This window comes from Thunnus thynnus, chromosome 22 (genome assembly GCF_963924715.1).
Source record: "Thunnus thynnus chromosome 22, fThuThy2.1, whole genome shotgun sequence".
Lineage (NCBI taxonomy): Eukaryota > Metazoa > Chordata > Actinopteri > Scombriformes > Scombridae > Thunnus > Thunnus thynnus.
This window is the reverse complement of record NC_089538.1, coordinates 26619781-26644121: the sequence shown is the minus strand read 5'-3', so window position 1 is coordinate 26644121 and position 24341 is coordinate 26619781. Positions and strand designations below refer to the sequence as shown.

The 24341-nt window shown below is 46.5% G+C and overlaps 1 protein-coding gene across 1 annotated transcript; it reads left to right on the top strand.

Annotated features, from left to right (window-relative positions):
• The first annotated feature begins 411 nt into the window (after positions 1–411).
• Positions 412–23344, top strand: LOC137175247 (RLA class II histocompatibility antigen, DP alpha-1 chain-like). Its single transcript, XM_067580997.1, has 4 exons — positions 412–570; positions 663–908; positions 21991–22275; positions 22353–23344. Exons 1-4 carry the CDS (start codon positions 498–500, stop codon positions 22472–22474), a joined length of 726 nt encoding a protein of 241 aa, XP_067437098.1. The 5' UTR covers positions 412–497; the 3' UTR covers positions 22475–23344.
• Positions 23345–24341: the final 997 nt, after the last annotated feature.

Below are 24341 nucleotides of genomic sequence, written 5' to 3'. Positions count from 1 at the left end.
TAAATTATACGTGACAAGTTGTTTTTACACAGAAACTTCAAACAGAAAAACTCATTTATTACAGATTTGTTTGATTTTGTGATAAATGATCACATTTTAAAATCGTTTTAAATCCTTTTTTGTATTTATTTATGTCTAAAATGATGCAGAATAAACTGGGAACTATTTTCATGATTTAAATACTGTGTTTCTTTGAACTTGAAAGTTCTCGATATGAGATCAATACTTTCAGATTTTAACTGTTTAACGACGAATCTGAAACAAAACTGAAACTTTTAAATCTCTTCATCAATGAGAAGTTCAACTGGACTCCATCAATAAACAAAGTATTGATTACTGATCGAGTCCGTCTGCAGCTGTCTGAGTCTACCTGGTCACTGATGACATCACATGATCTCTGCTCTGTGATTGGCTGAGCTGTGTGTAAGAGCTCAGCTGCTGCTGACTTTCTGTCAGTCGCTCAGAGTCTGTCAGAGAGTTTCAGAGAGTTTCAGCTGATGAAGATGAAGGTAATGAAGGTGATGAAGGTGTGGGAGCTGCTCCTCATCCTCTCCTGTGTCTCAGCAGACAGTAAGTGTTTGACTCTTTAAACTCATTTCAGCTCTGATACACTGAGACAAACACAGACAGATTAAACATCAGTGTTTCTGTTTTCTCTTCAGATCAACATGAAGATATTCGTATCATCGGCTGTTCAGACTCTGATGGAGAGGACATGTTTGGAATGGAGGGTGATGAGGCTTGGTACGCAGACTTCAAAAACCAGAGAGGAGTTGATGCTCTGCCCGACTTTGCAGATCATGCAGAGTTCCCAGGATTTTATGAAGGAGCTGTGACTAATCAACAGATCTGCAAATCAAACCTGAAGAACAGTCGTGTTGGAATGAAGGACATCCCACCAGAACTCGGTAAAGACTAAATTTAATTTAATACGTCTGTCACTTTACTGCTATTTAAACTGCAGATCAGTAACTCAGAGTTGACACTTGAATAAATGGTTTCTATAGTGTGATCAGAGGTGAAGTGTGTAAGTACTGAAGCTGTCAGAGTGCAGGACAGTTACATGTGTCAGTGTTACTATGTTCTATATGTATGTTCTCATATGTGCTGTATCATCAGCAGCACAAACAACAAACAAACTGGAGACGATAAAAGTGTTTTAATCAGAATAATAATCAATAATTAACACTAACAGGCAGTAAAGTTGTTGATCAAACTGCAGCAGTGAAGGTCTCTAAACTCTGCAGGCAGCAGGAAGCTGAAAACAACATAACTGCATTACCTGTGGACAGGTAGGGTTAAAGGTTAAAGGTTAAAGGTTAAAGGTTAAAGGTTAAGAACTGAAACAGCACCATCTTTGTAAGAACACATGCTGAAGTATGACTGACAATATTACAGTAATGAAATTGGCTCAATGTGCTAAAACTTGCATTTCACCTGTGAAGCAAAAGTTTGTTAGAATGAACGCTGAACAAACTGTAAAAGAGATGAAATGTTGGGTTTGATTCCCGTTCTGACCCCCAATGCTCCCATACCTCAGACCACCTTAAACCACCTTAAACCTCCTTAAACCTCCTTAAACCACCTTAAACCACCTCAAACCACCTTAAACCACCTCAAACCACTTCAGACCACCTTAAACCACCTTAAACCTCTTTAAACCTCCTTAAACCACCTTAAACCACCTCAGACCACAGACACCACTGCAGGAAACCTCTGAATTATCTTCCGTACAATCACACATAGGCGCCTGATCAATGGAGCGAGTGGAACAAATGCATCCCCATCATTCATTCAGGGCTCTGGCTGAGATTAGGGTTTGGTTTTAGAACTGACCTGCTGCAGGTTGCTGCAGTGTTGATATGATGTTAGATGTTGTTTCACCTGCAGCTGTATTCAAACATGCAGAACATCCAGACTGTTGCACCACTGCACTGAGTCCTTTGTGTCATTCTACTGCATATAAAGTACAAATAAACTTAACTGAGACTAAGACCTGCATTTAATTAGTAACAATGTGTGATTGTAACATTCAACAACAACAATAATAATAATAATGATGACAACAAAGCAGAGTATGATCAATTACACAGACCACAAAGAACGTACCTGCTGTAGATGAGAGATCAGATGTTCCTTCTCCAGCAGCTGGAGGCTTCTGCAGATGTTTCCTGAGAGCATCTGGACAGTTATAGATTAGATATCAGCCTGTTATAAGCAAACACATGTAGCTGTAGAGTGGAACATATAACTGCTGCAGCCTGTTGCACCAGGTGAGTGTGAGTTCAAACTTAGTTATAACGTGAATTATTCCTTAGTTGTGATTTATGTATTAATAAATATATCATGTCACAGAACTCACTGATGGTAAAATAGCAGTTTTTCTGCCACACAGCATCATTTTTCCATTAATTGCTGCCATTTTACAATCTAGTAATCTAATATAGACGAAGTGGTTCGTGCCAGCTCACACACAGCTGGTGCAACTCTGTGCAGAAATCTATGTTTTTATGGATATAGTGTCAGTTATTATCACTGATATTGGTCAGTGACATTTCAGCACAGTGCCTTACGTTGTAGGAAGGAGCAGTTATCCAGATAGCTAACGTTAGCTACTGGCTGCCGTTCAGTCTCATATCCAGGGCAGAGACCTGTAGAGGGCAGCTGTTCAACGTTAAAAAGAGGCACATGGAACAAGACTTAAACACCAACATCACTTACAGCATCACATGTTGAATTATAGCAGTTTATTCCAACAGAATAAAACATAGAATCTTTCAACAAATCTCATCATATTATATCATTGTCCCCACCTGATGACATCAGAGGACTGTGATTCTCCCTCTGGTGTGTGTGTGTGTGTGTGTGTGTGTGTGTGTGTGTGTGTGTGTGTGTGTGTGTGTTCTGTTGGCAGTAAACTTGTTCTTTTAGTTCACAAACAGACTTCATTTTGGAATCAATTTAAAGTCACAGCAGTTTTATTCAGCAGCGTAAAATCACACTCAGCTGTCTCATCTCAACTATCAAATAACATCTCAGATGTTCCTGACTGTATAACATCAACATGAAAATGATATTTGAAATTATTGCCTGTCATTATAACAGCAATAATAAACACCAAGATGACGACACACGTAGCAATCCAAACATTCACATCAAACTGTACAGCAGACAGAGCTGTCAGTGTTATTTACCTCCATCACTTCTTACAGCCATATGAACTGTAGCTGTTATGCAGATCAGCCATGGTACTAAAAACCACAGTGATACATTTCTACCTCAAAATAATCACTTCATAGTATGTTGAGCATCACCAGTGTGACCTGAGGCACACATGTTCTACCTGACGGGGAACATAGTACAGTTGCTGTTGAGGAGGTTGCTGCCGTCATACGCTGCTTTTCATTACGCTAACATGTCGCTTCCCTCACTTCTGTCTCTTCACGAGGACGGAAGAATTTAATTCACCAGATAGGACGTCCTCGTCCTACAGTCTATGGTCCTCGCTCACTCCAGCGTCAACGACTCATGACCCACAGCACCTCAGCTGTAGAAGTCAGCTTTAAATGTGTAGAAACTTATTAAGTGACAGTTTAAACTCTAAAGTTTAAACTTAAAATTCATTCATACAATTAATGAAGACTTTACACTGTTACTAAAACATCCTACATATTGATAGCTGGAAGGAAAACAGCTGATAACTGCTCCAGTGTTTTATCGTTGGTTATAGATCTATAGCAGCGTCTGGCTGTCACAGAATAAGACACAAATAGACAATTTAAACCCGTTAATTACTGAACGATCAGAACCGACATAAAGGATCAATAACAATAAAATGTTGCTTATTTAGTTTGTGAAAGTCTGACATGATGATTTTATAGCAGACGCAGCTGTGTGACGTCATATTTTCCTGAAGGAGCTGAGACGCTGAAACAGAGAAGAAGAACAGAAGCCTTTTGGCTCATGAAGATGAATAAATATGATCAGCTGCTGTTGGTGCTTTCATTCCTGCTTCACGGGTAGTTTTATTGATCTGCTGCATGCCAACAACAGCTGACTGTCAGATCAGCTGACTAATCAATAAACACGTTACATACATAGTAATGAAAAGCAGCACACTGTGGTTAGCTAGCGGCTAACGGCTAACTGAACAGACATGTTCACGTCACTTCCTCTTGTAAAATACAGCAAACAACGTGCACATAACAGCGCTGCAAACCTCACTTACCGGCAGCTGAAGTTCTCCCTTTTTACAGTGAAATGAAGTGAAATCATTGTTATTTCTCCCGCCGAGCGTCTGTCTGCAGCAGCAACTCAGTTACTACTGTTAGGACACGTCACCATGACCTCAGGTGAAAGGTCATCATGTGACTGACGGCAGCGGCCATGACGGTCATTTTATTTATAGCTAAATTATTATTAATTGTTAAATGTTCTTCTTTGAGGGCTACGCAGACCTTCACAAAAAATAAATAAATGAATAAATAAAAATGAAAATAAATATGCTTGACGAAAGAGCACTTTGGTTCCCCTCTGCATGTGCCTGCTCATATCCTTCAATCTGTAACGTTATCTGAGTCCAGCAGCTATCGTAGCATCATTATCTAGCATTAGCTTTATTGCTACTTAGCTAGCTAGCTGCTACAAATGAAACGTCTAACGTTACACACAAAACAGCATTTTAATGTTAACACAAGACGACATACCTCTATATTAGGCTTTCTTTTCCTCCTTCGCTGTTCTCTGTTTTCTTTCTTGTGCACCTGAAGGTTTGGACCTTTTCATAATGAAATAAATGTGAATATCCATCTGTTGACATCTGCTCATAGACTTTGTGATGCATCATCCCTCATGTCGTGAGAAATCTTCAGATGGGCCAATAAATCTTCAGGTCACCCACAACTTAGACTTAAACTCAAAATAAGAGAAAGACTCAAAAAATACACTTGAAGCTGGTAGAGTTCGGTGTGAATAGGTTTTAATACAAAGCAAACCAAGACCTTTATCCCAGGATAAAGAAAACCTCATGTAAAATCACAAAACATCATATTGTATACCTTTTCATCATCCCACCTAATGTGGAGCTTATTTTCTAGACTCCACCTCGTTTTTAACCATGTTTTTAAGTTTATTAGTGACCTTGATGCTTTGGTAATGATCCAAGTTTATTCATCTTAGAAACAATGGTGTCTCAGACTTCTCTAAACTGTATCAGTTGCACCTGGCTTGGAGATAATAATGTCTCAACATCTTCCATATTTCAAAAAATAAAAACCTCACACAGACAACCAAACTATTATATCACTGATTAACCTTTAATTAATTTCTCTGGGTACTGTCTCTTACTGACATACATGTTGTCTTTGTACATTCACTGGCACATGCGTTTGCTCAAGGGAAGGCAGCCTCCACCACACTCTTCTTTCACTAACTGAGACCACACCGAGAACGTTAGATTTCAATAGTTTAATTGAGATAATGAAAGAGAGCTGATATGTTGATGGATGGGTTGGAGAACCTGATGAAGGATTAGGGATGGAGGGATGAAGCGATGGGGAGAGGAAAGGGGTGAGGTGTGAGAGTTGAGGAACATGGAATGGAGGGTTAAGGGACGATGATGGATGTATGGTATGTCGACTGGACGACGACTGCCGACAGTATGGGAGGTAGCAGGGAACAGGGGGGAGAGGTTGAGACTCTGAGTGGGGGAACTGTCTCTCCGGTCCATCGCCTGGATAGAGCCCCCAAAAGAACTTCATGCGGAGATGTGTTCAAGAATGTGGCTGGAGTATGGTTCTGGAAAAATCGCCGACTTGTGCAAAACTTGCAGGTTTTCAACCAGGAACATGTGGCAACTCGCCTGGTTTGGCGGTGGAGAGCGGGTCTTGTGGATATGCGTGGTGGGCTAGCCTCTGGTTTATGTAGGTTTGAATTGTTCTGAAGGCTCGAATGAGAATTTACGTGAAAAGAAAAGTGGGACAAGAGAAGCCAAGCTGGTTGGTTTGCTTGCTTAAGGTTAAATATGAGGGTGTCTGGGAGTTGCGTCCTTGTCTCCGAAGAATGAATGGGAATATCAGACGTCGTTGCATGCTGTAGAACGTCTGTAGAGACGCGGATTCTACGACTTTGTCAGGGTAGGGAGGCAGGCGGCCTGTACGTGGAATTCTGGCATAGCAGGCCAGGATGATGATGAATGATGATGATGATGATGAAGTCGGGGGCAAGCGCTTCGACTTAAGGCTGGGTTCGGCCTTACTGACCTTTGGATAACATGCCGAAGTGTGGAGCGAGGCTGGATATGATGTCCTTGAGGATTTCTTGTTTATAATGGTCAGCAACAATATAGCGTGGGAACGAGGATGACTAAGACCTCTTTTTCCCCCCAAAGAAGGGCTTCGATGATGACTTGACGTGGTTCATCGAGCAGGGTGGGGGAGGGGGCAGTTGAGGTGGCCGACTGGAGGTGAACCACCTAAACTGCTGTAGCCCCGGAAACAGAGAGAGACGCTGGGTCAGTGCAGCTGTATGTTGCGAGAACGGGCACTGTGGTTGTCTCCGGAAGGGTTGAGTGTCGGGACTTGGTGGAAACTGTGGGACAATCACGTACGAAATGGATGGAAATGGATGGTCTGGCGGTTGAGATGGTTCTTTGGAGTTGATGGCGATTAGTGCTTTATGATATAGTGGTGTCATGGACCGTGCTTGGTGGGGTTCTGAGGGCCACTGCACCTAACATAGGCACCACTGAAGGAAGGATACTGTACGTGGGTATCAACAGGCGTGATGCACCTGGATGGGTACGATGGCCGTCGGAAGCGAGAAGAGAAGTGCGTGGCCTGCGATGAGCTTTAGCTGTCAAGACTTCAGTAGCCTGTGATGGGGCTTGAGACTGTCAGGACCTATGAAGCCTGCTGCATGAAGGGAGTCGAAGAAAGGGGGGAAAAAGGGGGAGATGGTTGGGTGTGGGGGCTGAGTGCGAACTGTGGGATAACCGTTTAAAGGAAAACTGATGGTCTGGATGGCTCTTTGGAGTTAACTGAATGGAGTGGGTCGGAAGAAGGAAGCTCCGTGGCCCGCTGATGTCATGAACTAGTGGTGGGGGAATAGAGGCTGACTGGAGCACTGAATTGATGATGAATGGTTGTATTGGAGATGATTCGTTGTGTTGAAGCATTTAATATATAGTCGGTTGACGGTAATGGAAGAGTGAGGACGCACCCTCCATGGTGCCTTGAGATTCGGATGAAGGTAGAATGGATGAAAAGAAAATGGATGGATTTGAGTGAGCCGTGTCGGCTGTGGCTAGAAAGCGAAGAACGAAAAAGGTGCTGTTTTATGGATAATATGGGAGGATGGAGGCCGAAGTGATATAGGAGGAAAAGATAGAAAGTCTGGAGGGAGGCACGGGGGATGAAGGGGTGAGGGTTGGAGGGATGAAGGGTGGGGAACTCAATTCAATTCTATAATATAGCGCCGAATGACGACGAGGTGGTCACGTGGCACTTTAGCGTAAAGCAGGTCTAGACCATTCTCTTTAATTAACGGAGACCCAACAATTCCCCCCGTGAGCAAGCACTTGGCGACGGCGGTGAGGAAAAACTCCCCTTTAACGGGAAGAAACCTCAAGCAGAACCTGGCTCTAGGTGGGCGGCCATCTGCTTTGACCGGTTGGGTTAGAAAAAACAACAACAAACAAACAAACAAGAACAAACAAAAACGAGGGGGGGGGGGGAGCGGGGGGGTGAAGGAGGTAAGGATGAAAAATGAAAGGGTGAGGGTAAAAGTAGGGTGGAAAAGGAGGAAGAATAGAGTTAGAGAGATGAGGGGAGGGGGACGGGATGGAGGGGGGAAGGGAGAGGGTCGGGGATGTGAGGATGAGGGGGTAAGGGTCGAGTTCGTGGGATGCGGGATGAAGGGATGAGGGTCGCGGGATGAAGGGATGAAGGGAATACTTACGACGCATGAGGAAGGGGGGGGGGTGAGGGATGTTTATTGGGTGAGTGGTGGAAGAGCAGGTGTGGAAAAGGAGGAAGGATAGACTTAGAGGGATGAGGGGAGGGGGAAGGGATGGAGGGGGAAGGGAGAGGGTTGGGGGTGTGAGGATGAGGGGGTGAGGGTCGAGGTCGTGGGATGCGGGATGAGGGGATGAGGGTCGAGGGATGAAGGGATGGGGGAAGAAGGAAATATTTAGCATACTGGTCGAGAGAGAAAGGGAGGAAAAGAAGAGAGAGAAAGGGAGGAAAGGAAGGGAAAGGAGAGAGAGATGATAGTGATGGGGGTTGAAGGATGAAGGGTCGAGGGATGAAGGATGAGGGGATGCATGTATGGCTGTGGGCGTGAGGTCGCTCGACCTGGCCCTCGGCAAATGTGGGAGCCGTCCGCTGCTCCGCTGCAGTGGGCAGTGTGGTGCCGTGGGTGTGCCCCGTATCAGAGACGTTGGGCAGGGAACCCGGAGGTGAGCAGCTGGATACATCGGTGATGAGCTGGAGGCTGTGTGGAGCGGGAAAAGCACGGCTTTTGAGACGAGGAGGTGGTGTCTGAGTCGGGTAGAATGCGTGCATGATACGCTGGGGATGATCGATGGCCCGTTGTTTGGAGAGAAGAGGGTGAGAGTTCCTGAAGAGAAGTAGAAGCGTTAACGAAGAAACATGAAAACAGAAAAGTGAGTTAGTATGAACCATGGAGTTACGCGAGCACTTAATAAATAAGCAGGAAAATGGGATGAAGGGTTAATTTGGAAGATAAAAATAAAAAAGAGGAGGGAAGAAAGGAAAGTGGAGTGTGCCCTGGCCGGAGCTGGAGAGTCGGGGCTCCGTTGTAGCGGGCAGCGTCAGCGTGGTGACGTCATCGGTGTGCGGCGTGCGTCTGGTTAGCGTTAGGCGGTGAACCCGGAAGAGCGGGACGATTTGAACTGCCGGCCGGAAAGGTGAGGAAAAAGTTTCCGTAGAGTTGGAAAGCTTGGCAACGCTATTGTTTCGCTGGAACGGTGTGTCCGTCTGTTTGGGAGCACTCTGTAGGTGAGTGAGCGTCCGGTTGAAGATGTTGCTTGAAGGAAAACGAGCCGGGTCGGAATCGGCTGAAGCGTGGGTGTGTATGGGTCCCAGCTGATCAGCAGTGTGGCGTCTGAGGGAGTAGCTTTTCTTCCGAGGAGCAGCGGTGTAAATGGCCTCTGCGTGGATGTGGTGGTGAAGGAGGTATCTTGTTGGTACTGCTGGATCGAGTCGTGGATGGTATTGCTGGGGAACGTGGTCCAAGGAACGCGGGCGAGGGGTAAGCGTTTGCGATGCGACCCTGTCACGGGTCACTTGCAACTGAGACGAAGGGAGAAGAACGGATGGGGTGTGCCTAAATACTTTGTAGTGCGGAAGTGGGATGTGTACTCGGCTTGGTCTCTGTTCCCGAACCTTGTTTATAAATCTATAAACTTCATTTAGTGAGCACAGAGCAGATGAAACACTGTGAGGAACAAGGGTGCAAAGTATATTTCAATCTTTCTTTATGTATTTGTTCATATTTTATGCCAAAGCAGAAAATGAATAGGGGCACCCACTGGCGAATTTTTATTTATCTATTTCTTAATTTTGTAATTTTATTTTTTCCTTTGAGGGTGGCCAGTGCCCACCAGACAAGGTGACACCCTAGGCGACCACTTATATGGCCTATGCCTTGAGCCGGCCCACTGCTACACCACTTTAAATGGAGTTATTATAACAGAGTTCAGGAACAAGACCACGCCCCTCTCTTTCACTAAATTCAATCACCTGGGCCTCACTAATTCAATCATCCATGCATACCTATATAAACATGTCTAACCCCTTTCTCTCTCGTACGTCTCAGTTCTCACGCGACCTACGACACGCTTGCATCGCAAACGCTTACCTCCCGTCCGTGCTCCGTGATCCACGTTCCTCAGCAACATACCGCCCACGACTAGATCCAGCAGTACCAACGTGATATCTCCTTCACCACTACATCCACATGGAACCCTTCTCCTCCAGACGCTGCACTTCTGATCAGCTGGGATCCAGACGCTCCACACGCATCCACACAATGGCCCACTTGGACGTGGCTCTTTTCCAAGCGATTAACATCTTCAACTGGATGTTTGCTCACCTCTGGCGAGCTCTCGAGGAGACGGCCGTCCCACTCCTACGAAACAATGATAAAGACAAACTTTCCAACTCTATGCAGACTCTACTTCCATCAGCTCTCTCACCAGCAGCTCAAATCATCTCGCTCTTCCGTGTTCATTGTCCGCTGCTGGGCCGACGCACGCCGCACACTGATGATGTCACAACGCCGCCTGCTACAACAGAGCCCAGACTTCTTCAGCCCCAGCTGAAGGCCAGGCTGAACTCCAGATACAAATCCCGTTTCGCCGAACCGACAACAATGCCAGGTTCTCCCTGCTCCTCTCTGCCTCCATCACCGCTCCGGACGGCCGCTCACTTCCGGATTCCCCGCCCAGCGCCACCTGTACGCCGCACGTCGATGACGTCACGACGCAGCCAATTGCTTCAGCCCTCTCGCAGGGCCAGGTCGTATCTTCCCCTGTGCCTGCTCCCTCCCTGTCTGATCTGTCTCGTGTTTTCCGTCTTTTCTCTCATCCCCGTGTCCGCAGGCTGCACAATCAACCCCTGCACATGCATCCCCTCATCCTTTTCCTCTTCCTTTCCTTCAGCTACAGGTGCTTCTACACTTTCGGCTCCACCCGCTCCAGCAGCTCCTTCTTTTATGTTTCTTCCCTCAGCCACCTCCAGTCCAGCCGTTACCACAGCAACAGTTGCACCGAGCCACGGTGCTCCCTCTGATGGACCAACTCAATTTCCTACTGTTCTATCCCTGTTCCCCTCCCTTCCCCAACACCCAAATGTTTTATCTGTGTCTACAGCATTCATCCCTCCATCCCTTCATCCCTCGACCCTCATCCCTCATCCCTTCATCCCTCGACCCTCATCCCTCCATCCCTTCATCCCTCGACCCTCATCCCTCGACCCTCATGCCTCGACCCTCCATGCCTTCATCCCTCGACCCTCATCCCTCCATCCCTTCATCCCTCGACCCTCATCCCTCGACCCTCATGCCTCGACCCTCCATGCCTTCATCCCTCGACCTTCATCCCTTCATCCCTCATCCCTCCATCTCTTCATCCCTCGACCATCCCTTCATCCCTCATCCCTCGACCCTCATCCCTTCATCCCTCGACCCTCATCCCTTCATCCCTCGACCCTCCATCCCTTCATCCCTCGACCCTCATCCCTTCATCCCTCCATCTCTTCATCCCTCAACCATCCCTTCATCCCTCGACCTTCATACCTTCATCCCTCAACCCTCATCCCTGGACCTTCATACCTTCATCCCCCGACCCTCGACCCTCATCCCTTCATCCCCCGACCCTCGACCCTCATCCCTTCATCCCTCGACCCTCATCCCTCGACCCTCATACCTTCATCCCTCAACCCTCATCCCTCCATCTCTTCATCCCTCAACCATCCCTTCATCCCTTGACCTTCATCCCTTCATCCCCCGACCCTCGACCCTCATCCCTCGACCCTCATCCCTTCATCCTTCGACCCTCATCCCTTCATCCCTCGACCCTCATACCTTCATCCCTCAACCCTCATCCCTCCATCTCTTCATCCCTCAACCATCCCTTCATCCCTCGACCCTCATACCTTCATCCCTCAACCCTCATCCCTTCATCCCTCCATCTCTTCATCCCTCAACCATCCCTTCATCCCTCGACCTTCATACCTTCATCCCTCAACCCTCATCCCTGGACCTTCATACCTTCATCCCCCGACCCTCGACCCTCATCCCTTCATCCCCCGACCCTCGACCCTCATCCCTTCATCCCTCGACCCTCATCCCTCGACCCTCATACCTTCATCCCTCAACCCTCATCCCTCCATTTCTTCATCCCTCAACCATCCCTTCATCCCTTGACCTTCATCCCTTCATCCCCCGACCCTCGACCCTCATCCCTCGACCCTCATCCCTTCATCCTTCGACCCTCATCCCTTCATCCCTCAACCCTCATACCTTCATCCCTCAACCCTCATCCCTCCATCTCTTCATCCCTCAACCATCCCTTCATCCCTCGACCCTCATACCTTCATCCCTCAACCCTCAACCCTCATCCCTCCATCTCTTCATCCCTCAACCATCCCTTCATCCCTCGACCTTCATCCCTTCATCCCTTCATCCCTCAACCCTCATCCCTTCATCCCTTGACCTTCATCCCTTCATCCCTCGACCCTCATCCCTCCATCTCTTCATCCCTCAACCATCCCTTCATCCCTCGACCCTCATCCCTTCATCCCTCGACCCTCCATCCCTCCATCTCTTCATCCCTCAACCATCCCTTCATCCCTCGACCTTCATACCTTCATCCCTCAACCCTCATCCCTCCATCTCTTCATCCCTCGACCTTCATCCCTTCATCCCCTGACCCTCGACCCTCATCCCTTCATCCATCGACCCTCATCCCTTCATCCTTCGACCCTCATCCCTCCATCTCTTCATCCCTCAACCATCCCTTCATCCCTCGACCCTCATCCCTTCATCCCTCGACCCTCATCCCTTCATCCCCTGACCCTCATCCTTTTATCCCTCGACCCTCATACCTTCATCCCTCAACCCTCATCCCTCCATCTCTTCATCCCTCAACCATCCCTTCATCCCTCGACCCTCATACCTTCATCCCTCAACCCTCAACCCTCATCCCTCCATCTCTTCATCCCTCAACCATCCCTTCATCCCTCGACCTTCATCCCTTCATCCCTTCATCCCTTCATCCCTCAACCCTCATCCCTTCATCCCTTGACCTTCATCCCTTCATCCCTCGACCCTCATCCCTCCATCTCTTCATCCCTCAACCATCCCTTCATCCCTCGACCTTCATCCCTTCATCCCTTCATCCCTCAACCCTCATCCCTTCATCCCTTGACCTTCATCCCTTCATCCCTCGACCCTCATACCTTCATCCCTCAACCCTCAACCCTCATCCCTCCATCTCTTCATCCCTCAACCATCCCTTCATCCCTCGACCTTCATCCCTTCATCCCTTCATCCCTCAACCCTCATCCCTTCATCCCTTGACCTTCATCCCTTCATCCCTCGACCCTCATCCCTCCATCTCTTCATCCCTCAACCATCCCTTCATCCCTCGACCCTCATCCCTTCATCCCTCGACCCTCCATCCCTTCATCCCTCCATCTCTTCATCCCTCAACCATCCCTTCATCCCTCGACCTTCATATCTTCATCCCTCAACCCTCATCCCTCCATCTCTTCATCCCTCGACCTTCATCCCTTCATCCCCTGACCCTCGACCCTCATCCCTTCATCCATCGACCCTCATCCCTTCATCCTTCGACCCTCATCCCTCCATCTCTTCATCCCTCAACCATCCCTTCATCCCTCGACCCTCATCCCTTCATCCCTCGACCCTCATCCCTTCATCCCCTGACCCTCATCCTTTTATCCCTCGACCCTCATACCTTCATCCCTTCATCCCTCAACCCTCATCCCTTCATCCCTTGACCTTCATCCCTTCATCCCTCGACCCTCATCCCTCCATCTCTTCATCCCTCAACCATCCCTTCATCCCTCGACCTTCATCCCTTCATCCCTTCATCCCTCAACCCTCATCCCTTCATCCCTTGACCTTCATCCCTTCATCCCTCGACCCTCATACCTTCATCCCTCAACCCTCAACCCTCATCCCTCCATCTCTTCATCCCTCAACCATCCCTTCATCCCTCGACCTTCATCCCTTCATCCCTTCATCCCTCAACCCTCATCCCTTCATCCCTTGACCTTCATCCCTTCATCCCTCGACCCTCATCCCTCCATCTCTTCATCCCTCAACCATCCCTTCATCCCTCGACCCTCATCCCTTCATCCCTCGACCCTCCATCCCTTCATCCCTCCATCTCTTCATCCCTCAACCATCCCTTCATCCCTCGACCTTCATATCTTCATCCCTCAACCCTCATCCCTCCATCTCTTCATCCCTCGACCTTCATCCCTTCATCCCCTGACCCTCGACCCTCATCCCTTCATCCATCGACCCTCATCCCTTCATCCTTCGACCCTCATCCCTCCATCTCTTCATCCCTCAACCATCCCTTCATCCCTCGACCCTCATCCCTTCATCCCTCGACCCTCATCCCTTCATCCCCTGACCCTCATCCTTTTATCCCTCGACCCTCATACCTTCATCCCTCAACCCTCATCCCTCCATCTCTTCATCCCTCAACCATCCCTTCATCCCTTGACCCTCATACCTTCATCCCTCAACCCTCAACCCTCATCCCTCCATCTCTTCATCCCTCAACCATCCCTTCATCCCTCGACCTTCATACCTTCATCCCTCAACCCTCATCCCTCCATCTCTTCATCCCTCGACCTTCATCCCTTCATCCCCTGACCCTCGACCCTCATCCCTTCATCCATCGACCCTCATCCCTTCATCCTTCGACCCTCATCCCTCCATCTCTTCATCCCTCAACCATCCCTTCATCCCTCGACCCTCATCTCGTCATCCCTCCCTCGATCCGTCCTTCAGGAATTATTTTATTATTATCGATATTATTTGTTTACAGCACCCCTTTTCTCTTCCTCCTGCCACGGCTGCTATAGCTCCCTCGACTCGCCTGCCTCTTTTCATTCATCGAACCTTTATTTACATTTCGAGGTATCATTGAGGGCATGCCCTCATTTTCAGTGACATTGACTGACTGTATCAACTGCTTCACCACTGTGAACAATTTTCATTGTAATTGCTGCATATCAATTCATTGCTTCAGGGAGCCTGGTTTTCCTCATCATTAGTTGATACATAAGGAAGCCACAGAGCTCCCTCCTTTCTAACCCCCGTTCATACTGTTTTCGTTTTCGTGTCATCCCTGCGTCCGCAGGCTGCACAATCATCCCATGCACATGCATCCCCTCATCCTTTCCTCTTCCCTTCCTTCAGCTGCAGCTACCTCAGCGCTTTTGGCTCCACCCGCCCCCGTAGCTCTTTTCTTCTCTCTCTTCCCATAGCCACTACTGGTCCTGCTGTTACCTCAGCCACAGTCGCACTGAGCCACAGTACTCCCTCTCTATCTCGACCACCATGCCATCCGCTTTCCCGCCCTTGGTTCAAGCACGTTTTCTACCGAGTCTGCGAACCTCCTTCATCTCACCCCTTAATAGCTCCTTTATCCCACCACCACGCACAGTTCACGATCATGCTGATATCTCATACACATCACATGCCCAAAACCATGCTCCAACCGAACATCCCAATCGCCAGTTTGCCCGTTTTCTTATTCTTGGTCCATCTGCGGTTTCCAACTAGTCTTCTCGTCGCTCCTTCATCCCTCCACTTGACCCTTCTTCACGCCACTCGTCAACCCTCATTTATCTCTCTGTATCCGACCTTCATCCAGCCTTTTATGAACTTCTCAGCTCTCATCCTACCCCCTCATCCTCTGACGCCCCCACGTGCTTTCCAAGACAACTGCACTACCTAATCCCACGACATCCTGCCGTGCTCAGACGCAGCAGTAGGTGGTTCGCCTCCAATCAGCCACATGAACGGTCCCCACTTCACCCACCCTCTGCTCTCTATGAACTGTACCACCTCATCTTCGCAGCCCTTCTTTGGGGGTATGAGCGGTCTTCCAGTCATCCTCATTCATACAGCCTACTACATCATCGTCGACCATAATAAACTAGAAATTTAAATCCTTGGCACCAGACTCAGATTCCCACTTGAAAGCCGGTCCCTCCATTTTCAGCTTTCATGCCTCCCACGGTCTTTAGTTCCCTTCATTCAACGTTCTGACCCTCTTATGCTTCACCACCTTCGCCGTTCCATTCTCAAGATTAAATCTCCCACAATACACGTCTACGCCAGCCGAACTAACGTCTCCATAAAACTGTCCTCAGGGGCACCATACCTAGCCTTGTTTCACTCACACTTCGACATGTTATCTGTAAGTCCAAACCACATCTTATGCCAAACGCTCGCCCCTCACTTCAGACTTCCTGCCCACTACCAAACTCTCCGCACAGGCAACCTGTCTCCCCACATCGAAAAAGTCAGTCCACACTCCTAACCGCACTCTGGCCAATTCTTTCGCAGGGGAGCCGCTTCAACCACTTCCAAATAAGAAATCCCAGACCACCCGTTAAAATTAAAAAAATAAAATTGTAATAATGTAAGTGCACACCAAGAATTTTCATTGACAGTAACTAACTTTTAAGAAACAAATGTAAATGTAAACAAAATGTAAATGGCTGATTGTTTGAAAATCCTGTCATATTCCCTGAAAACAAAATTCAGTACCACCAGACAATGACCATAATGGTGCACTGGAAATGGTGCCTTGAAATGGCATAGTAGCCCTATAATGTGATAGAATACCTCTACCGTTTATATTCAAGGCATCTCTGTGCTCATCAACATTGTTGCTTTCACAACATTCAGGAGGACAGCACAGCAGAGCAGGGAGAGTCAGGTGGGATGGGGCCAAGTGATAAGCAGGTAATGGAAATACGACAGAAAGGAGAACTGAAAGTTTAGGCTTCAGGCCCATTTTAGTTTAAAGAAGTATGATCCCAGTGAATAGGCGATGTCCTCTGATGTCAAAACTGAGTTGATATCCTGTGACCATCCGTCTGTCGGTGACCTGTTATAGATGTCCAAGAAAGTAGAAATTGTGTTTAAGAAGGCCGTCGGTCCAATGACCTGTTGAGAACGTCCACAAACGTCAAGATATCCTGCCGATGACCTATTATAGATGTCTGCAGACTTTACATATGCCAGCGGTCGGGCCATGAACATCTTTTGAACAACTCAATTCAATTCAATTCAGCATAGCATGAGTGTCAGATGAACAATATTCCCAAAGCATCTCTCTCTCACCTGATGCAGAGCCTTTTATTTTATTTTTCATGACTGATGGTGGCCCCTCAGAGTTTAAACCTGGGATCAGCGAGGGATGCAATTTCCTAAAAATGATCTCAGAATCAGAATTGGGTTTATTGCCAAGTATGTTTTCAAATACAAGGCATTTGTCTTGGTGTTTTGTTGCATAACAATGAACATAGCAAGAGAAGAATAATAAACAGAAAAAAGCAAGTACTGTAAAAAAAAAAATCAAAAAATAAACAAAGGTCAAGAATACAATACAATAGAAAAAAATTGCACAAAAATATATGAAATATATAAGAAAAATCATAATGAAAAAAATATGAAAAATATTTACAATATAATTATATATATAATATAATAATAATATTATATTCTGAAAATGAAGCTGTACAGTTTGCAAAAACACATCCACAATCTGTGAATGCTGTGGGTTATGCAGACTGCTCTGCTCGTTTCTCGACATGCTCTTATGGGTACTTGCCTTTGGGATGAACATTACTTCTTGTTTTACCAACCGTTCCCTGACAAATTTTACATATCATTTTAGTTGACACTGAACTATTTTTATGCACCTTTTGTCTACCATGCTGGTGCTGCTCAAGCTTCATCTGGTTGTTCTGAGGGGAAGGAGGGAAATTATAGATGTGTCCTATGAGGATTATTACTACTTACTTTAGTGTGATTCTGTTTGTTGTTGATGTGGGGTGGAAGCACTATTCTTGTTGTGTGAGAACTGCATACTGGGAAAAGATGAGGTTCTGATAAATTGTTGCTGATGTGAATGTGCATGTTAAAGGCAGGGTGCCAGAACAGTGTAGATATTCACAGGTTTTTCTTGATGTTTAATTTTTAGGAGTGGTCTGACACCACTGTCAGGAAGACCCCAATTCAGCCAAACATTCAGTTTCCCAAGTCTTTATTTGGAAATATTCAGAGGTCCTTCAAGTACTCCTGGTTTAAAGACTATCCATGGCTCGAATGGGACTCCAAAGTAGAGAGAGCATGCTGTCATAGCTGTAGAACGGCTGAAAAGCTGAATCTTTTTACATTTTCAAAGTTGAGTCAGGAAGCTTTTGTTTCTGATGGGTTTAGGAATTGGGGCAAGGCCAAAATGAGATTTAAATCACATGAAAACTCGCATACTCATAAGGAAGCAACCTTAAAGTTTTCCAGCGACATTTCCAGTCTGTTCTCCTGACACTCAAGAGAAAAGAGCTTCAAGAAACTGAAAAGTGAAGAGTGGCATTACTGAAGGTCGTAGAATAGACCTTAGAGGCCACACAGAGGAAAACAGCAATTTGAACCAGCTACTGATGCTACGGGCTCAAGACTTACAGGAATTTGCTGACCGGCTCCAATGCAAGTGCAAGTGGCTGGGACCCTCTGGACATCCTCTATCAGCAGTATATTGGAAAACTGTCAAATATCAGAAATATCAGAACATGACAAAGGACGTGCTGGAAGTGAGGCAGATGGTCTTGTGGAACAGTTAAAATCTTTTGAAGTCTTATTTGGTGATGTGCAAGAAGGTATTTGGAAGATCAGAGATGGTCAGCAAGGTTTTGCAAACCAAAACAATCACATTTTGTAAAGCAAGGGAGGCTATTGACTGCCTCAAAGAAAATCTGCATCACATGAAGTTGGATTCCTCCTTTGATGGTCTGTCTGTCCGAAAAACTTGACATTGACAAGCCCACCATGCCTACAACACAAGAGTGATGGAGTGGCAAAAATATTTACAGTGCAGAGGTGGAAAAAAACCAACAACAACAAAAAAAAATATTTACAAGACAGGTTTCACCGGACTTACACTGGCAGCTAGTCACCCACATTGCTACTCGGCCAAGAACCAAAAACCAATAACCAAACCAACAACCCTAAAGGGAAGGCTTACCTGGCTCCACCAGGTAAACAGCTTGGAGACTCGCTGGAACACCTGGCTCAGCTGGCTGCACTGGCTGACAGAGAGATGGTCGAGGGCAGGTTCAGCAGACTGGTTGAGGTCGGCTAGGGTAGACTCCTCCTCCCCTTCGCTGCCCACCTCCATCACCAACCGGGATGCCACGGGAACCTGAACTGGAGCCTCTTTCCACTCCTTCAATAGGTTGACGTGGTAGATCTGCTTTGCCTTTTTCTTGTCAGGGTGGTGGATCTCGTAGGTCACAGGGCCCATCTTCCTGAGGACTGTGTACGGGCCCTGCCACTTAGCCAGCAATTTGCTTTTGGAGGATGGCAGGAGGAGCAGGACCTTCTGGCCAGGCTGAAACTCTCTGTGCCTGGCCTGTCGGTTGTACCATGCCTTCTGGATCTGCCGGGCCTCATGTAGGTTGACCTCAGCCTCGTCTCGGTACTTTGCCAGCCAGTCTCTCATCTCCAACACAAACTGGACCACACTATGATCACTGGTGCTGGTTGCAGGAGCCTCCCAGGTCTTTAGCAGCAGGTCCAGCAGCCCCTGGACATCCCAGCCATACAGTAGCTCAAACGGGGAAAAACCAGTGGAAGCTTGAGGGACCTCCCTCTAGGCGAACAGCAGGAAGGGCAACCACTAGTCCCAGTCCCGTCCGGTGTCTGCGACAAACTTCTGTAGCATCTTCTTCAGGGTTTGGTTGAACTGTTCGACCAACCCATCAGTCTGAGGGTGGTATGGGGTGGTCTTGATTGCTGCAATGCCCAACTGTCAATGGAAGAGCTGCAGGAGCCTGGAGGTGAAGTTTGTCCCCTGGTCTGTTATGATCTCTTCTTTTCCCCCCTTTGCCATATCCAGCCTCCCAACTGCTTTGGTGAACAATGGCTTAAGAGTCCCATCCTCCCTTCGCAAGGCCCCAATGTCCCCAGGCACCTCCATATGTCCTTTGTCAGTCCCTTTTTACAGTCTGGCTGCCTGGTTTTAAGCCCCTTTTCAAAACGCCGCTGGCGGCAAGACTTCCTCGGGCCCTTTGTGCCCCCCTCAAACAAACTGGTGTCCAGGGTTGAAAAGGGTTCTGGATCTGGTCCCTTTCCCTGCCATGGGTCAGATGTCACCCCCGCTCTGGCATTGGCGTGGGTGATCACCTGACCTGACAAACCCTTAACCCCGTCACTGTCTTTGGCCTCCACATCCAGCAGCACATCAAGTAGCACCGGTAAGTCCTATCCCAGTATGGCAGCTACAGGCAACTTTTCCACCACCCCCACAGTCAGCAAATAGGGTTGCTCATCCACCACCACAGTCAGATCAGCAGTAGGGTAGGAATGGCTGTCACCGTGCACACACAAAATGTCCTCCTGTCTGCTATAGTCCACAATGCCTGTTGGCACTAAATCCCTACGGACCAGCGTCAGAAAGCTCATTGTCGACTCCTCAGATGGTGATGTGGCTCTGGCAGGTGCTGGGCTAGGTGCTACCGGCTTCTGCTCTGCCACCAGCTGTCCTAGTTGCAGGGTTGGCATCGAAGCTCATAGTCCTTTGAGCTCTGCCAGAAACCCCTCCTCTCTTCTCTGCTGTCCCTCCAGGAAGGTCCTCATGACGGCCAGCAGCTCCTCTCCGGCACTTGGAGCTCCCGGAGCTGCCTGCAGGGCTGGAGCAGCAGTTCCCCCCCCGTCCTCCTCCTCTGTGGCCCAGGCTCCCTCATCTGCCGCTTCGTCGTGAGCCGCTTCTTGCTTATGTGAGCGCAGTCCAGTCCTTTTTCTTGAGGACCGGGTTCGCCCCCGTCAACTGGCCATCCCTTTTCTGACACCAAATGTTGCTGGTTCGCTTTCAAGGAGGTACCAATGATGGCTCAGACGACGAGAAAACTTCAGTGTGGTGATTTTTTTTTTATTCACACCAAGTTCCCAAACAAGAGTGACGGAGTGGCAAAAATATTCACAGTGCAGAGGTGGAAAAAACCAACAACAACAACAAAAAAAATATTTACAAGACAGGTTTCACCGGACTTACACTGGCAGCTAGTCACCCACATTGCTACTCGGCCAAGAACCAAAAACTAACAACCCTAAATGAGCAGAGCTCCCCTTATATACTCTTAGCCCCCTCCCCGTCGACTGGCAAACCAATTAACAAATTATAGCGTCCTACAGTCAAATTTAGCAACACAACAAACATAAATTCAGAAATCAATGATACACTTCACATAAAGGAAAAATGGCACTAATCGCCCCCCATACAGCTATGGCCAAATACCCCCAAACCAGAATAAATCATAAAATATCAGTCCATTCAATGTTCATGGTATAGTCTATGGTCACATGACCCTCTTAAGTGCGCCACCAAGCGCTATTTATGGTGTGTTCAGGAAGTGCCTCGGTTTGGCCCGTGCCCGGAATCAATCAGAGGCAGCGGCAGCTGGTAAGTGTGTATGTGTGTGTGTCGTGTCAGCGCCGAGTATGCACCCTCGAACGCCTAGCGGGAAGAAAAGAGTCCGGGGAAAGTTTGTGGAAGTGCAGGACCGCGGGACAAAAGTGCAGGCCTGCAAGAAACAGTTTAACTGGAGCATGGCTCCGCAGGAGCAGTGGGAGCACTGCGCGCTGTGCGCTCCCGGCACCGGCGCTCTCTCTCCGGCCAAGAGAGAGAGAAACGCACGCCGGTTAGGGGCATGACGGAGCATTCACCGACGCCCCGTCACACTTACTAATGAATGGAAGGGTGGCCTATAACTGATCAGTGTATCACTATCTAGGTTGGGTTTCTTTAGTGATGGTTTAACAGCTGTTTTGAAGTTTGAAGAGATGTATTAATAATAATAATAATAATAATAATAATAATAATATAATAATAATAGTCAGGACATGACTTGAAACACTGTTGAACACCCACTTAAAAAATGCTGTAGGTACAGGGTCAATACATGAGGTGGAGGAGTTACATTTACTGACAGTCTTGCAAAGCTCAGTTAATGTTACACAGGACAGCTGAATCTGGATTGCAGATATGATGGACAGGAATGTGAAAACAGACAAGACAATATTATTACAACATTACAGCTGACACTGAATCAGTTGTGTGTATTGTTGTGTTTTATTTTACTGTATAAATTACTACTAAATGTAGTATTACTGATAATAACTGTTTCTGTTCAGATCCTCCTTCCAGTCCGATCATCTACATCAGAGACAATGTGGAGATGGGAGTCCAGAACACGCTGATCTGCCATGTGAGTGGTTTCTTCCCTGCTCCTGTTAAAGTCTACTGGACCAAGAATGGAGAGAACGTGACTGAAGGAACCAGCATCAATGTTCCCTTCCCCAACAAAGACGGTTCCTTCAGACAGTCGTCCAGACTGGAGTTCATCCCTCAGCAGGGAGACATGTACAGCTGTAGAGTGACTCACCCAGCACTGACCCGACCACTGACCAGGTTCTGGGGTGAGAAACTCTATTAACTGTTTCCAGATGTTGAGATGAAGCAGTGTGTTAATGTCTCTGTGTGTTTCTGTCTCCAGATGTTGAGGTGAAGCAGCCAGGTCTTGGACCTGCAGTGTTTTGTGGACTGGGTCTGACTGTCGGTCTGCTCGGTGTGGCGGCTGGAACCTTCTTCCTCATCAAAGGAAATGAGTGCAGCTGATTGGCTGGGGCTGACGATGTCATGTAAACCAGCTGTTATCATGGCTGTGCATCTCATGTTTAAATCAGCATTTTAAGGCTTTATTGTACGACAGGATTTCACTTTTATATCAGTTATGTAAATCTTTTTCCAAGAAATGTAGTCTGTGTGTTTTTTTGTTTTGTTTTTTTTTAGTGATTTACAGGTGAAACGAATTAAACTGTTTGTTAAAACTGGGACCAAAATACTTTGATAACTCACAGATTTTGTCATAGGTTCAGCCTGTATAATAACTGTTCCAACTGCATTTTGATAACTGATATACTGCTGCATCCTGTATAGTTGTTGAAACAGTTGTTATACAGAATGAACCTCTACTGTCTCTGTGATGTTTGCTGTATCAATACTGTTGGTATGACATTTAAATTTCCCTCTGGATTAATAAAGTATTTCTTATTCTTATCTTCTGCATCTGGTTTTGTCACTAAAAACCCACACAGACAGTTCTGAGCTGTGATCAGCTGATCCAAAAATAAACTGACACTTTGTAAAAAAAACAGAAAGTAAAATCCACAAACGTCTGCTCAGTTGAATCTATTTCATTTCCATTAAATCCTGCTGCTCTGTTTCCAGGTAAAGAAATTAATTACACTTTTACATTTTCATGTGGTTAAGATTTCTATGAAATTATGTTTTTAATTTAATTACCATGCTAAATCAGTGATTTGTAGTTTATTGATTTACAACTAGATGTTACTAAATCCTGCAAAGTAATTCAGGTTGTTTGATTGTTAATCAGCACTTTGAGCTACATTAATGTTTCTCTTTTAATCAGACTGTCAACTGTGATCAATCCAAATATAAAAGAAATAAAAGAAGACTGTGAGCTTTTCCAGGGGAGTTTTATTCACAGCTTTCACAGGAGCCTAAATGAACTAATCCAAACAGGTAAGAGGTGGAAGCAGCTTTATACTTCTCCTGTTCAGCTGTTTACATGAACACATGGCAGCATGTAGACTTCAATAAACACATCTGGATGTGTGTCAGGTCAAAAATCCACCACAGACCTCCGTTATAAAGGATACGCCTCCAGCTGAAAACAAGCTCAATCATTACTGTTTTTTTAAAACATAAAGGTTTTAAATCTGTTTTAAGTTTGCCTAGAAAATATGTTATTGATGTGACATCATCTTAATGTAAGAAGTCAGATACACACTGATGTACATGTGCAGTGAGCCACACAATGCAGAATACAACCAGGAAGGGTTAAGTGTTGAATTAGTAATATACATTGAAATGAACAGAGGCCATAGTGGTTTTAACAGTTTAATAACTGCTGCAGCTTCTGCACAGACATTTTCTTTCAACATGATAAAGCTTTCTACTGTGGGAAAATAATATCATTCATTTATTTTGTGGGGAAAAAAACTTAACTGGTAAAACTTTGACCTTTAGGTTCATAATAAAGAGAAGTCACTCATCAACAGATGCCTGAATCACTGAATGAATGGAGTCTGAGCTGTGACATCATCATAGTGGAGGAGGGGCAAACCATTTAACAATTTATAAACTAGGCACAAATTTGAAAATAATCTAAAATTCTCAAAGCTCAGTAAATTGTATTTCTCCAGAACCCTACAGTGATGGAAATGCATTGGCTTTTTGTCCAGAGTGTTTAGAGTTTGTTTGTAAAAGGACTCAAGAGTTTTTATGGCTGTTTCTCCAGCCAGCCCCCAACATATAATGCAATAAGACATGTGGAAAGAATCATAGCTGCATAAATATCTTGGCTGCATCCAAAGAGAGACAATTTCTAATATGTCTAAAATTTGCTAAATTGTACTTTATGGTTTTAACTGTTTTTTTAAACATGTTTCTTAAAGTTCAA

Bases quoted from the DNA above. Each gene is read 5' to 3' on its own strand.
- LOC137175247 (XM_067580997.1), top strand. From the start codon at position 498: ATGAAGATGAAGGTAATGAAGGTGATGAAGGTGTGGGAGCTGCTCCTC. The intron at 909-21,990 runs GTAAAGACTAAA...GTTTCTGTTCAG, and splicing joins GGACATCCCACCAGAACTCG to ATCCTCCTTCCAGTCCGATC. The intron at 22,276-22,352 runs GTGAGAAACTCT...TTCTGTCTCCAG, and splicing joins ACCACTGACCAGGTTCTGGG to ATGTTGAGGTGAAGCAGCCA.